We start from the raw sequence: 15,203 nt of genomic DNA, 5'->3' as shown, positions 1-15,203 counted from the left end.
ACTGAAATAAATGTCAAATATGACTGCTTTAAGGGACTCTGGAAAGCTGAAAATTCAACAGTATCTCTGTTTTTACAGTTTATAGTTATGATAAATTGTGCATTTTTTGGTATTAAGAAGTTCTTGTGAAGCCTGAAGGTGGGTTTTGGAGCTCTGAGGGTTAACACAGCTGCTTTTTCCTTCACAGAGGACGTGAGTGAGGATGAGCAGTCAGAGGAAGACTTCGAAGAGGAGAGGGAAAATGGGAATCACATACCTGCAGGTGTGTGAACAACTCTGTGTTAATAACCGTCGTTTGAATATGAAAGGTTTATGTCTTTATGTCTGCTGGAACGTTAATGAAATGCTCTGTCAGGTTCCTTAAAGGCACAATGTGTGTTCTAAATGCCATTTGCACACATATTGGTAATTCTGGTATTCTACAAACTGCATCATGTGCTAAACTGACTCCATCCTCCGCCTCACAGTGCCCGAGTCCCGTTTTGACCACGACTCTGAGGAGAGCGGTGAAGACATGGAGGATGAGGAGGAGGAAGAGGAGGAGGAGGAGGATGAAGCTGGAGATGGGGACCCCACCCCACAGTCTCAGACTCATTCTCGCTCCCCCACTCCTGAAGAGAACTACATCCCAGACTCGCCTCCAATTTCACCTGTGGAGCTTAAGAAGGAGCTGCCCAAGTATCTGCCTGCTCTCCAGGTCAGTGCACCACGACACACATGCACATAATTCATGTAGGCAACAACATACACACATCTATGTAATTATCTTACACCAGTTAGCAGTCATGATATGGATTACATTTTGTGTTCAGGGCTGCCGAAGTGTTGAAGAATTTCAGTGTCTCAACCGCATAGAGGAGGGAACCTACGGTGTGGTGTACAGAGCCAAGGACAAAAAGACCGGTATGGAAATAAGAGACGACGCAGAGCAATTTGCTTCTTGTGTTTACTGATGGAAACCTGACACATGTCCTGTTTGCAGATGAGATTGTCGCCCTGAAAAGGCTGAAGATGGAAAAGGAGAAGGAGGGCTTTCCCATCACGTCTTTAAGAGAGATCAATACTATTCTGAAAGCTCAACATCCGAACATCGTCACAGTGAGGGTGAGAAACATATTTACTATATACTAAAGCCAATCAAATGTTACTGAATAGATAAAGTGTTCTTGGTGAATCTAATCCCTCTTTTCTCTCACTGCATCAGGAAATAGTCGTGGGAAGCAACATGGACAAGATCTACATCGTGATGAACTACGTCGAACACGACCTGAAGAGTTTGATGGAAACCATGAAGCAGCCCTTCCTGCCAGGTAGTATGAGGCGTTACTGAGCTTTGGCAAATGTTTTCTGAGCATGACAGGTTGAAAAATTATTTTCAAACTTCGTTAAAATGTGAGATTTTCTTTGTATTTAGCAGTGAATGTCTCTCCTCCATCTCACAAAGCGTGACATCTGTGTTTTAGGAGAAGTAAAGACCCTGATGATTCAGCTGCTTCGAGGAGTCCGACATCTCCACGATAACTGGATTCTTCATCGTGATCTGAAGACGTCCAACCTGCTGCTGAGCCACAAGGGTATCCTCAAGGTACGGTAGGACTACAGTTCTCACCCAGGTCCTGCACATTGAAGGGGGTAGTTTGCTGTTTCCTGCTTGTCCCTCTGAGATGTTAAGTTCCACCATTTAATGTAACTGAAGTGTATTGGAGAATAAAGTTGGGTTGAACAACTCGAAGCAATGCAATTAGCAAATCACAAAGGCTTTAGTTTAGATTATACATTATACAACATAAGAGCTGAGCACGAGCAGAGCTGAGCTGAGCAGCTGCCTCCAGGCCCAGGAAGCACCAGGCCCAGGATGCACCAGGCCCAGGATACACCAGGCCCAGGGTACACCAGGCCCAGGATACACCAGGCCCAGGGTACACCAGGCCCAGGATACACCAGGCCCAGGGCACAACAGTGAATTTCTTCAGTACTGACAGCAGAGTTGAAAACGTTGGACCTTGATGATGCATCAGCCTTTAATGATTTTAATTAAAACAGGGTACAGTGCAGATGCTCAGTGTGTGAAGTCCTATGGGTACTAGATGAGCTGCTATACTTGAAATCTAGAACAAATTCCAGCCCTGGAATCCTGATTTCCTACTTAAATATTACCTCAACCCACAAGAAGAAGAAAGCCTAATCCTAAAATAGAAAGAGACACTTCAATTGTTTTTTCTTTTTTAAATTCAGTTGTCTCTCATCTGTGTTGAACTGCAGATCGGTGACTTTGGTTTGGCCCGTGAGTACGGCTCTCCCCTGAAGCCCTACACCCCTGTCGTAGTGACCCTGTGGTACCGATCACCAGAGCTGCTGCTTGGAGCCAAGGTGAGATTGACTGAAGTTGACTCTGCCTCCCCACGCTGTGGGGGCAAGATTAAATACCTGTGCAACAGCTGAAGCTGCAGACATTAAGGTGATGTACTTTCACTGAGGCGATTACATCATCTTGATTGATTGTTTTACCCAAAGATATATTTCCAAGAGAAGACCACATCTGTGAAGCATTTGGCTTGTACGATACTAAATACCACAAAATGCAATTTGAGTTTGGGAGTGTGTGATTATGCAGCCAGACGGCGGAGGCCCAGCAAGCCGTCAGAGCACATCCACTTTTACACACGAGACAAACTCAAACAGGATCGTGCCAGGCAGACTGTCTACTTTATGTTTCTGCGGACTACCACTGTGTTTGTTCTTCTCTCCGCAGGAATACTCCACAGCTGTGGACATGTGGTCAGTGGGCTGCATATTTGGCGAGCTTCTCACCCAGAAACCTCTTTTCCCTGGAAAATCTGAAATTGACCAAATTAACAAGATTTTCAAGGTAAATGCTTCTTGTTTGCTCTTCTGAAATGAAGTAAATTGCCCCCATAAAGGATCAAGCTCTTCTGTTTACTGCCTGTAAACCTTTAGCGTCTTAAGAGTACGCTGGCATGCAGTTTGGCAGAGCACCACAGGGGGGAGCTGTTGCTAGACATCATTCAAGTTGATGAAGCTGTTAAGAATCTGCACAGCTCACCATTGTTGGCTGAGTAGTTTTCAGTAGGTGAGCTACGAAAAGCAGAAAAGCCATGTGGACTGATGTCACAGTGCTCACCAGTGATGGGCTAAAGTATTGAAATGTACTTAGGACTGGGGTAATGCCACATGTCTGCGGTAGATGAATACATCAGCTAAGTGGGAATATCTCATATCCATCTCTGGTTGCACTGGAAGTATGTCTGCTGACGCGTGTGTGCTGCCTGCAGGATCTGGGGTCACCCAGCGAGAAGATCTGGCCCGGCTACAGTGAGCTGCCCGCTGTGAAGAAGATGACTTTCACAGAGTATCCCTACAACAATCTGCGAAAGCGCTTTGGAGCGCTGCTGTCAGACCAAGGCTTTGACCTCATGAACAAGTAGGATTCTGAAAGACTCTCTTACTCTATACATGAGACACATTACACCTCCCACGCTGCACCGCATCCTCACTGCAGACACTCTGATGGTCCAGCTGTTTTATGTGTAGATACCTCTGCTCTCAACAAACACCAGAGGCGTAGTAAGGGCACCATTTGGAATTTATGTGACTAACACAACATGATCAAACGTACGGTTCTATTTGTTAGCTGACAGATTTGAGGATTTTAAAGATCTGATTTCTCAAAGCTGGAAACTATATTCACGTCAGTTTTATGTACGTAGCGCCAACATATGTCATCTCATAGCACTTCATTATGGGAGTCTAAAGCTATAGCAGCATAACTAAGGGACAGCTCAGAGCAGCTCTAACTATCGGCTTTATCAAAGAGGAAAGTTTTAAGCCTGGTCTTAAACGTAGAGAGGATGTCTGCCTCCTGAACCCAAACTGGGAGCTGATTCCACAACAGAGGAACTGATAACTGAAGGCTCTACTTCTGGAAACTCCAGGAACCACAAGTAGACCTGCAGTCTGACAGCGAAGGGCTCTGTTAGGATGATATGGTACAGTGAGGTCTTGAAGAGAAGATGGAGCTGGTCATTGAGAGTTTTATGTTAGAAGCAGGATTTTGAATTCTATCCTGGGTTTTACAGGGAGCCAATGAAGAGAAGATGATACAGGAGAAATACGATCTCTGGCTGAAGCATTTTATATCAGCTGGAGACTTTTAAGAGAGTTATTGGGACATCCTGTTAATAAGGAATTCCAATAGTCCAGTCTAGAAGTTATAAATGATGGACTAGTTTCTCAGCATCACTCTGAGACAGGATGTTCCTGATTTTTGCAGTATTGCGTAGAAGAAACAAGGCCGTCCTACAAACTTGTTTTATATGGCTATTGAAGGTCAAAACTAACTCCAAGGTTCTTTGCAGTAGATCTGGAGGCCAAGGCGATGCCATCTAGAGCAGCTCTCTGGTTCCATAGTGTCTTTCTGAGGTGTTTAGGGCCAAATGCAATAACCTCAGTTTGTCTGGATGTGAATGAAGAAAACTCCAGGTCAGGGTTCGGGTTGCCTTCTCAGACACGATAGAACACAAATTAATGAAATTCATTTTAAAACTAGCAGTCAGCATGAATCCTACCGTGGAAAATGCTGCAGTTGAACAAACGCATTCCTGCCCTGTCAAATGTTCTTCCTCGAGCCACAGTTCTTTATTCACTCAGTGCATTTCTGGCGAGCGGACCTGAAACATGACAGCAGTAGTGGATCGGTAATTCATCAACATGCCCCAGCAGGAGTCCCGTTCCATTCTCCTGTTCCGCTTCACACACACACTCACCATGGTGATGCTCCACACGACAGGAAAATGTTCTAGAAAACACAAATCTAATGCGGAAAATCATTTTCACACACTGAGTAATAGGTTCATAATTCTCTCTTGCACATTCCGAGGATCAGCATTGTTTAGCAGCTGCAGAGAGGAGCTCCTCAGATCTCTCACCACCCACAAAGCCTTTTGCGTACACCTGTAAATGACTAAACCACACCAGTCGGCGAGCTCGCAGCTGCAGAGGATGGTAACAACATGTCCGCTGTGCTGCCGGGAGGGGATCACGGTTCAGTGGAAGTTTGGCGCCTGTCCAGCGCCGCTGAAACCTTCCAGCTGTCAGAAGATTCACAAAGCGTTTACCCAGGGACGGATTCCGACCCCAGCAGGCCGACGCACAGGGAAGAGCTGCCTGAAAAGCTTTAGAGCAGAGCAGAGCAGGAGTTTGGCAAGTACACATCACAGAACATCACAGAGGCTTGGACACCTCTTGTGCTTTTACTAGTTCAGAGTGCAGGAGACGAGACCTTTGGACTGACAATCCTCAGCCTACAGACCCAGGATAACGCTGGGGTTTGTTCCTATTAAGTCGTTCACTTCCCAGGTATAAATAGGATTGTGTGACTAAAATGAATAGCAGCTGGCTCCAGAGGAGGAAGCTCACAGGTGCAGGAAGAGCGCACATTCTTGAAATTCCAAAACAAAAATGATTTCGACACAAGCGGAGGACTGTCCCTGTTACTGGTCACATGTGTGATAGAGGTGGTTTCGGTCTGGTCCACATCAGTAACCCCTCTCCTTCCTCCCATATTAAAACAGACACAGTTTGCTTAATCATTTTTGCTCTGATGTTAATTGTGCCCTGACTCACATGTGGAGGATTCAGACACAGTGAGTTTATCACAGTTGAGCAGCTCTCTATTATGCCCTGTTGATCCTGTCATGTACAATCAGGGCTTCCTGCATAAACTCTGTGGCCCCTCGTGTCTGGGCTGCAGGTTGTGTCCAGATTGAAGAGAAATCTGTCTGATAGAACATCTTTTGAAACACTCTTATTGGAAGTTATTGCCGCATCGTGAGGCGATTACACACGTTTAATCATTTCTGCAAAGCCAGATGTGAACGTAAATGTAAAATTCAGATGCTTTTGCCACCGTGCAGGAAAGGTCAGAATGATGTTTTTTGTTTCATATTCTTTGCACATGCACTTCCCGACAAAATCACCCCAATCAGTCTCCAGTGACGGATTCTTTCTAAACAGTTATTCAATATATTGCAGAGAAACTAAACAGCACATCGTCAGTTTATTTTCCAAAATTGTATCGCCCTCATTTCTACTCTGCCGATGTTTGAAGTGAGAATCAGCTGGTGAGTTTATAGTCTGTCCATGTAGATGCATGTCAGACGTGTTTCCGTTGGTGGTCTTGCCTGTTCGGGACAACTTCCTCTTTCAGACGTTTACTTCCTGTGGCCGTGTGCTCCACGCCCCGGCCTCGGCGACTGCCTGACCCCAGAGGCGGCTCGCTCAGATGAGCTGTATCGCCGTGTCGGTCTCATCCCTGCTTAAGTCATTTGTTGGCCATTTCTTGTTACTATTTTTCTGGCTCCGGCACAGAAAGATTGCTCCTCCTGAGCCCTGATTGGTTTTCCAACTGGGGAAAGAGCCTTCAGCGAGCTTAATGACAGACTTCTATGAATTGCAGAAAGAGTCTGAGGTAAGAGCAGCCACTCAGCGTCCTGGCAGCCGCTTACCTCTTTACCTAACAGACTTAAAGGGAAGTTTTACTGTTTCTAAAATCCACGGAGCACCTTACACTGTCTGGGTTCTTTTACTGCTTTATTGAAGCGCATCCATACAAACTCGATTGTTGACTGTCTTCCAGATTTCTCACCTATTGCCCCAGTAAGAGGATCCTATCAGACGAGGCTCTCAAACACGAGTACTTCAGAGAGACGCCGCTGCCCATCGACCCCTCCATGTTCCCCACCTGGCCGGCCAAGAGCGAGCAGCAGAGGGTGAAGAGAGGCACCAGTCCTCGTCCGCCCGAGGGAGGCCTGGGCTACAGTCACCTGGTAAGGACATTAGGCTCCACTTTCTCCATTACATACAGCTACCAGGCTTTCTGAATGCTGTCTGTGTTAAATAGATTACAGACCTACAGGCTTCTGCTTTGTGTGCGCGTATTTCCTCCTCGTGTTTTCCATGATGAGCACCCTTCAGTTCCTAATGTTTTCAGCAGTGGTCCTACAAACTCGGAAGCTTCGGACAAATACTAAGTCAGTGGTACTACGTGCTGCTTTACAAATCAGGCCACGCCGGATGCATCGGTTGTTTGTCTCAGTTTTATTTTCTGTAAGAGTGGAAAGGTTTGTGAAACAGACGGCGGGACATAAAGACTCGACATCGAAGACCAGAGAGAATAACAACAATGATCATTTTAATATTCAACACCTTCATGCATACTTTTGTTGAAACACAACCAAAGATGTTGTTTAATTCAGGTGAGGGATTAACCAGTGTAATGTTGATCAGTTCTGTAATAAATATGCCAGCAGTGAAGCCACATGATGCCAGAGGTGTGATGGACTGCAGTTAACACGAGTTAACCTTGTAACCCTGCAGGGAGACGATGACCTGAAGGACACGGGCTTCCACTTGACGACCAGCAACCAGGGAGCGTCTGCAGTCGGCCCAGGATTCAGCCTCAAATTCTGAGCCTGAAAGCGCAGGACACGGTGCTGTCTACGGAGGAGGATGGAGCGGCGTTCTGGGACTTGTTTGGAGCCGGATGGCATCACTGGTTTACAGCTAAAGGCCAGATCAGTATCTGATCAGTCACCACTGTTACCAAATAGTCAGGACTGTCTCACAGCAAGACTGGTGGCTTAATCATGTCCAATTTCGGGTGTTTCTCTGTGTTTTTAAGCCATTTCGCTATTTCAATGTGACCGTTTTAGCTCCTGAAGAGGAGACACGACAATAAATCTGTTAGAAGTTCAGCCCTTATATCGGACTTTTGTTTGTTTCGCTTTTATACTTCATGAGAGAGGACCAGATTTTATAAGTGGTGTGTGTTTCCTGGCTGCCTGAGCTACTGTATAATGATGCAGCATTCGCTGCGTGTCCCATCCAGCATAATGTTAGACATTAACTCGGGAATGTCAAGTCACTCGATGACAGGGAGACGATGTTTTTCCTAGAAATAAAGTTTGAAACTTTGTTTTGTCTGCCATTTTGCCTATATTTATAAACTCTGTCCAAGCTATGCAAACACAACTGCACACTGCCAGAGGAGAAAAAGCGCAGGGAAGTCGAGCCGAAAAGAAATCCAGCCTTCAACCCGACTTGGTAGTCAGTGTCCAACAGTGATGTCATTCTTTGCACTGCACACTTTGTCTCAGTACTTTGTTCTTTCAGGGGAAAAGAGGCCCCGACTCTGCTCTGCCTTTGTTTTTAAATGGCTCTGCAACTTCAGAATTAAACCAATAAATTCTTTGATTTTGAGCCAAAGAAAAATAAACAGTCGAGCCTTGGTCCCTGCAAGACAGCTCTCCGCTTTCACTGGAACAGATGCTGAAAAATCCTCTTGTCCTGGGGCTTCCAGAGCCAGCACCAAATGGAAATGTTCATTAATCAGTTTTATCTGTCCCCTGCCCCCACTAGAGCCCCTTCTGCAGATTATTACACCTGATGTGTTGAATAAGCTTGGAAGGACAGCTGCTGGTGGAACCGACTGCTCCGTCTCCGGAGGCAGACTCCTGGCTTCACTGTGAGGCTAGTAAAGTACGCGAGACGTCTGAGGTGTTCCATATGCGGTTTAAGGTCCAAATAGCTCCAAAGGCTGTAGACAACATTGCTTATTCTGGCTTTAGCAGCTTAGTTTGGTCAGTGTGTAAATTATTCAAATGGCATGCATCTAAGCAGGAGCTCCTGTACGTCTCAGGCCACTAAACAGAAACCCACTGGGGACGTGGACGTTTCTTTTAATGACACTCATTCCATTAGGCTGATTTAATACGACCTTATACTGAAGTCTCTGTTGCTATCCAACTAATTAGACCCCGTTTTCTTTTGCAGAGGCTCCCCATGGTCCCGTGGGTGGCCTTGGACACCAGCGCCGCCTTAGCAGAGAGAGCTTTGACAAAGTCCAGGCTTGATGAACCCAGACTAGACGGTATCATCCCAAACAGCTGGCGTGCGCTGCCCGGAGTTTTCAACACCAAATAAAATGCAGCGTCTGCTATGAACGGTTCTTCACAGTCAGGTCGTACTTTCCATAAAGTTACTACACGTCATGGAACATTTATTATTTGCACATATGAAAACGCATTTACACGGTGACGTTCAACAATAGACGGCTGTATGTGGAAGATACAGGAAAAGACATTTAAAAAAAACATGTGCCCATAGTGGATGAGGTCTCCAGCTGACCGCATGTGTGAACGTGTCCTGCTCAGTGTGCAGAGGAGCTGCCGCGGCCCTCAGAAGCGCACACGTACCCTCCACGAGTAGTTAGTGAGAACTTTGTCTTTTTTCTTCACGATGCAGGTGTATGTGCCTTCGTTGATGGCGTTGGCCACTATAGTGATGTGGTCGTCTTTCAAGGAGATGTAGTTGGGGTGAGAGAACTCCAGCAGCTCCCCGTCCTTGTACCAGCTGCAACAGGAGTCAGACGTTAGACGGCGAAATCGTACCGACGATAGTGTGTCAGAGAGATATACTCACTATACTTTGCCTTTCTTTGATGCTATTTTCTTCCCGCAGCGGAAGGTGAGCTTCTTGCCCTCGACGACTAGCTTATGTTTGGTCCTCGGTGGAGTCGGAGTGGGAGCTGCAGTGGCGAAAGGGAATTCTGAAGAGGATTGAAAGGAAACACTTTAGCTTGTGCTCCACAATTAGAAATCACAACTTATACTGATCCTACAATGTTCCTGGCCACTGAATGAGCATCTAAGTGGAGAGAGAGGAGCCGACAGATGCGAGGTTACAGTAATCTGGAGATGTCACAACCACCTCGCCATAACCTTCAGATTTTTGATGCAAACGCTATCGCATCAGACGCTCAGTGTGCTGACCTGGCGGCGCCACGAGTGTCTTATCAATATAATCTCTCCCATCTGGTTTCTGACAAACACAACAGGCCGCCTTGTGATCAACTCAAAGTCTGCTTAAAAAACAGTCGTTCTCGTTAATGCCGCAAAAATCCAAATTGACCTTGTGTGTCTCTAACCCTCAAGCCACAGTCTGAAATTCCAGCGGTTTGGAGTCACTCAGGAATTTTCCACAGCCGTACAACGTCTCCCAATCAACAATGAGGAACAGATTACTGTGAGCCAGGAATCGTATCCTCTTGCCTCTCTCCACACTGTCCCTTGTTGCTGACAAAAATCTCAGAAAGCCACAACAATCTATGGGCTGTGATGGTTAAGAGGAGACATTTCCTGTTGTGCAACAGGAGACCTCAGCACCAGAGCATCCTGCAGTAAACCTAAAGAGGCTTAGCCTGTCAGACTGCTGATGTGTCATGCTTGGTGTAAAGCAGCGCTCACTGAGACAGCAATCAGCAGATACCGCCTTGACTTTCAGTGTTCTTTGGCTTAAAAGCACTTGCCTCCCCGAGGACGCTGCTATTCTCCAAAAGTAAAACACAAACTCCTCCAGTGGCAAGTGTAATCTGCTTTCAGATCAGATTCTTGAAAACCTCCATCGCAGCTCTGCACTGCTGGACCTGTTGGCTCCTGTTGCTCCATTGGCAAACGGTTCACAGCAGCTCCTTGAGCTGCTCAATTGAGAGAAAACCTTCTCTTTTTTTCTCCCTGGACTGCTGCTGCTTTCTGCTGCTGCTGCTGCTGCTGCGTCTTACCGTAACAGAAATCACAGCTGGAGGGGCAGTGCTTCTGCATCAGCTTGCGCTTGCTGTCGCAATAGCCTTTCCGAGCCCAGGCCGGACAGATAAATAACCGGTCCAAACATCCTGGAGGAGAGGGGGAGATGGAGTGAGGAGGAGTGGATCAGACAGCAGCTCTCACTCAGCAGCAAAAAGAATTTGGAAGCCCAGTCTGCTTTTCGTTCCAGTTAAAATGACTCACCATAATACACGCTAATGATGACTCATGAGTAGTTTATACAGTATTCATTAATGCCACGTTGGCTTTCAGCGTCAGTCATCAAAGACAAACACTGTGGTCTACATTCTAGCTGCTTTTGACCAAATATGCATCACAGGTTTCGTACTGCTGTTTCTCTGCAAGTACATCCAGATGGAATTCGTCTAATGCTAGGATCAGACTACAAAACATTTTTACATTTTGACATGGTCACTGTGTCAGATTAAGCCATTACTTAAATGCTTGGACTTGGCCGACGGCGATGGCAGACTGCATGTGACCAGAAACAGCTAGCACACAGGCTGAACACAGCTGACTGAGAAACTGGGATCAGGGATGGACTGTTGTGCTGTTCGACCGGACGGCACCGACGTTGTTCCTCTTTCACTTTGGCATGTTTAAGTTGTCGAACCAGGTGAAAGAAGGCAGAAGAAGTCACCTGCTGTTCCTTCTGTCAGGATGTAAAAGGGCTTCCAGATGCTACATCAGCTGTCTGCCACTATAAAAGACTGCTCAGCACTCAGTCTATGAGGTTTACCACCTGGTCTGATCCCAGCAGGAGAACTGGACTGTTCTGGCAGAATGTACAAAACATTGGGTTTACTGTGAACTCACCATACAGGCGGTGCAAACCCCACACCTCGTCCTGCGTGATCAGCTTGCGCCCCGTCAGAGTTGCATTCAGGTGCATGATGGCTTTCGGGTCCATGGAGTGCATGAGTCCCAGGACGTGGCCAATTTCATGAGCTGCCACGTGGACGAGATCCGTCAGCCAAACCCCTGCAACAAAGACACGGTTGATTTTATTCTCTCGCCGTTGACACGAGCTTGTTGTTCTGCGTCTGCTGCAGCCGTCGTTATATGTTGCACATCGGGAGTTTCAACAAACGTGACAAAGACACGCGCCTTTCTTCCAGCTGAAGCGCATGTTTCCCAGAATCCAATACTCATGGTCGTCAAAGTGGATCTCGCCCGTTGGCGGGAAGAATGCATGAGCCAGTTCTCCCGTGATGCCGTCGAAACAATGGTGCAAGTGGGACTGCCAACAGTCTGTGTGGTTGACGGGGTAGAAGCCTGCCAAAACAGACATTATCAATTACAGAAACCAGAGCTCTTTGTGCAGCGCTCACCGCACAGGATGACGAGCATTTCTCTCACTGTCACTGGGATTTATGCCGGACTCTGAGTTTGCACCCAAAGGGACAGATAAAGCATAATTTAGACCGCTTCACATGGGCTGACATGTATGGAAGCTGTTAAGCATTTATTTTTTTTTCATTTAGAATTATGAATCATGCCGAATATAAGCTCGGTAACACAGTCGCAGCGGTGTGATTTAATGAGTTTGGAGGCAAAGACATTTGGGCGATGACAGCATGGAGAGAGAAACAACGACAAAGCAGAAGTCTGGAGCTCGGAGCCAACGAACATCTGTCGGGGACTGATACAGCCACATTCACAGTACCCACCAATCTTAATGTCTGCTTCTTGGTCAGCTGGCACCTCTCTGAAGCTGAACGGCGAGACGTCGCTCCACATGCCAAAAGCCTTGGCAATGCCTCGCCGTGTGTCGCTGGCATTTATCAAGTTTGTAGGAAAGGAGAGCAACCTGCTCAGACACAACAGCGTTATGAAGTTAATACTGGTCTCTGTACGCATTCCGCTACAGCAGAGCTTTCTGCCAAAACACAATGGCTACTGTTCAGACGCAGCACAATTCCCACAAGCACTGCAAGTACAGCTTCATTACTAAGACTTAATATTATTTTATATGTCAACTAGGGCTACATTAACATTGATAGCTTTAAGAAACAGAGGTCGCGTATTAATCAGTTGGTATCGTGCATTTAACTAACACACATTTGGCTACGTGTCTGCTTTATGTCTGGTGTTCTCTGACGTTTGTCGGATCACCCAAACCCAGTGATGTACGATCTGATCGTCCCATAAAGAACTTGAAGGTGTAATTTCACAGCTCCAGAGAGACTAAAGTCACTGGAACTTCTCCAGACTGTCAGTGCAGTCCAAATGTTCTGAAGCCAAGCAACTGCAGTGTGAGGGCGATTTCACTTTTCTCTTGACAAACGTAAGCAGAGGGTTGTACGCTGCTCGATCAGAACGCCAACTTCTGGTGGTTTGACAAACTTTTGGTGGACAGAGTTTAGCCTCAGCACCAGACTATATATATATATTCATATATTTATTTCTCTCTTTAAAATACTCAGATTCAGTCACTAATAGCTCCACAACCATCAGGTCTGAATAAACATTTGACTCCGTGTCCTCATCATCAGAGCAGAGTGAGATCTAAAGTTCTAACACTTTTCTTCAACATAGTCAAAAATTCAAACCTGAACGTATACGTCAGTGACACTGCTGTTGTCGCTGCTCTTGCTGTCCTGTCCACGTCAGAGGGGTTTTGATGCTAACCAACAGGATCATCTCTTGACTGAGATGATGGTTTTGGATGAGGTGTGCCTTTAAAGTGCAGCTAACCCACCTCAGCAGTAATCAGATTACAAGATGTCTAGAATGGCATTACATATCTGCTCCTGCCTACTTCATCCACAGACTGTCATATTTTTTTTCATTTTCTCACAGACTTCTACATAATCGGACTTCTTTTTGTAACCAAAGTCGTCTCCCCCTGCTGGAAATGAGAAAGAATACAGATTGAAGTCACTTCCTGGCTTCCCTGTTCAGACCTGAAGGCTACCACCATCTGTTATGAACAGTTCATGACCTCCCCTTCCTGATAAAACTAAAGAATCAACCCCTCATCCTTGTTCTTTTCATCTACATTCTGAGGAGTATTTGTTCTGCTTTTTTCTACTTTCTGCAGCTGTTGGGTTGACTAGAAGAGAAACTGCAAATGAATACTTGTATGTCAGCTTGAACTTGTCCCATTTGAGCTGCTCCGGGGTGAGGGTGTAGCGCTTGTTCCTGGACAGGTTCAGCACTTGCGACCGGGCCTCTTTGCGGATCCCGATGAGCAACACGGTGGTGTGAGCTTCTTCCTTGGACAAAGAAAAACCTTTAATGAATCACCTCACACTTTGAGGTGCAGACAGACACCGAAGCTTGAAGCCTCTCTCATGTCGAGGCATCAACTCCTGATTCGCCTTCCCAAGAAATTCAATACGTTTTCTGTCAGGTCAGTGAATATCGGCGCTGCAGGCACTGAGCCATGTTTTCCATCTTAACCGCTCCAACTGTGCTCAGCTGTTATTTCTGTGTATTGTATGTGCATGTTGCACATTTGATTTTAAAGCCAGGGCATTCCATGTCAAGCAGAGGGGCACTGCTCAGCAGGAAGAATGTTTTCCTCACATGAAGCCTGATCCGTTTTACAGATGTGTTGTGTCTGATATCGCTCTGGGGATAAGCAGCATCAACTGCATCCTTCTAATTCTGGATCTCTTTTTATAGCTTTGACAGGCTGTGGGTGCTTCATATGTTAGTGCTTTCTTTAATATGTTCTGGCAGATGTTAGGTTGTGGTCTGCTGTGGTGAATAACGGCAATGAGACAAGTTGATAATTCTCTAACTTTTTATGGAAATGGGTTTACATAATGAATCTGAGATTTTGAAGTTCTTGTCCCATCTTAGCCCTTACTAGGGTCGCAGAGGGCAGGAGTCTAACCCAGCTGACTCAGGGTGAAGGCAGGTTCACCTGGACAGGTAACCAGTCTATCACAGGGTATATACAGCATATACACAGTTAAAACCAGAAGTTTACAATTACTGTATAAAAAGACATAAAACCTTTTTTTTTTTCTCACAGTCTGACATTAAATCAGACTAAACATTTCCTGTTTCAGGTCAGTCAGGATCACCAACATTATTTCTATTTGCTAAACACCTGAATAATGAGACGGAGAGTCTTTTATTACTTTCTTCAAAGTCAGAAGTTTACATCCACTAAGATGCCTTCAAACTATTTGGGAAAGCCCAGATGATGATGTCATGGCTCTGGAAGCTTCTGATTGGTTAACTGACAACATCTGAATTAATTGGAGGCACACCTCAAACACACTGCTTCCTTTTGTGACAACATGGAACATCTAAAGAAAACAGCCAAGATATCAGGAAGAGAACTGTGGACCTCCACCAGTCTGGTTCATCCTTGGGTACAACTTCCAGATGCCTGAAGACCCATTAGTGCCCAAGCTTTACCTTCCTGCTGATGTCTGGAGATGTTGCTTCAGTGTCTCCACATCATGTTCTTTCCTCATGATGCCATCTATTGTGTGAAGGTCACCAGTCCCTCCACAGCATGATGCTGCCACCCCCGTGCTCCACAGCTGGGATGGTGTTCTCAGG

At 46.0% G+C, this 15,203-nt stretch overlaps 2 protein-coding genes across 3 annotated transcripts in view; one reads left to right on the top strand and one right to left on the bottom strand.

Moving 5' to 3' along the window:
• Positions 1 to 8,003, top strand: part of cdk11b (cyclin dependent kinase 11B) — an 11,601-nt gene extending 3,598 nt beyond the window's left edge. Inside the window, exons 10-20 of the mRNA XM_008293923.1 lie at positions 129 to 262; positions 468 to 697; positions 813 to 903; positions 983 to 1,104; positions 1,205 to 1,310; positions 1,464 to 1,585; positions 2,263 to 2,370; positions 2,753 to 2,869; positions 3,294 to 3,442; positions 6,656 to 6,845; positions 7,396 to 8,003. Coding sequence (XP_008292145.1) covers positions 129 to 262; positions 468 to 697; positions 813 to 903; positions 983 to 1,104; positions 1,205 to 1,310; positions 1,464 to 1,585; positions 2,263 to 2,370; positions 2,753 to 2,869; positions 3,294 to 3,442; positions 6,656 to 6,845; positions 7,396 to 7,488 — 1,462 coding nt within the window. The 3' untranslated portion in view covers positions 7,489 to 8,003. The remainder of the gene's footprint in view (positions 1 to 128; positions 263 to 467; positions 698 to 812; positions 904 to 982; positions 1,105 to 1,204; positions 1,311 to 1,463; positions 1,586 to 2,262; positions 2,371 to 2,752; positions 2,870 to 3,293; positions 3,443 to 6,655; positions 6,846 to 7,395) is intronic.
• Positions 8,004 to 9,041: 1,038 nt separating this feature from the next.
• mmp23ba (matrix metallopeptidase 23ba) overlaps positions 9,042 to 15,203 on the bottom strand; it is a 10,240-nt gene continuing 4,078 nt past the window's right edge. The window contains exons 2-8 of one of the 2 annotated variants that reach the window (XM_008293922.1): positions 13,761 to 13,897; positions 12,350 to 12,489; positions 11,787 to 11,954; positions 11,496 to 11,660; positions 10,637 to 10,747; positions 9,504 to 9,625; positions 9,042 to 9,429 (exon numbers count right to left, since the gene is read on the bottom strand). In XM_008293922.1, the coding sequence (XP_008292144.1) occupies positions 9,286 to 9,429; positions 9,504 to 9,625; positions 10,637 to 10,747; positions 11,496 to 11,660; positions 11,787 to 11,954; positions 12,350 to 12,489; positions 13,761 to 13,897 (987 nt within the window). In that variant the 3' untranslated portion in view covers positions 9,042 to 9,285. Of the gene's footprint in view, positions 9,430 to 9,498; positions 9,626 to 10,636; positions 10,748 to 11,495; positions 11,661 to 11,786; positions 11,955 to 12,349; positions 12,490 to 13,760; positions 13,898 to 15,203 lie in introns of both variants that reach the window. The other variant, XM_008293921.1, reaches the window with a different exon arrangement.

Source organism: Stegastes partitus, unplaced genomic scaffold (genome assembly GCF_000690725.1).
Source record: "Stegastes partitus isolate 25-593 unplaced genomic scaffold, Stegastes_partitus-1.0.2 Scaffold923, whole genome shotgun sequence".
In the NCBI taxonomy this organism is placed as follows: domain Eukaryota; kingdom Metazoa; phylum Chordata; class Actinopteri; family Pomacentridae; genus Stegastes; species Stegastes partitus.
This window is presented reverse-complemented; position numbering and strand designations above follow the sequence as displayed.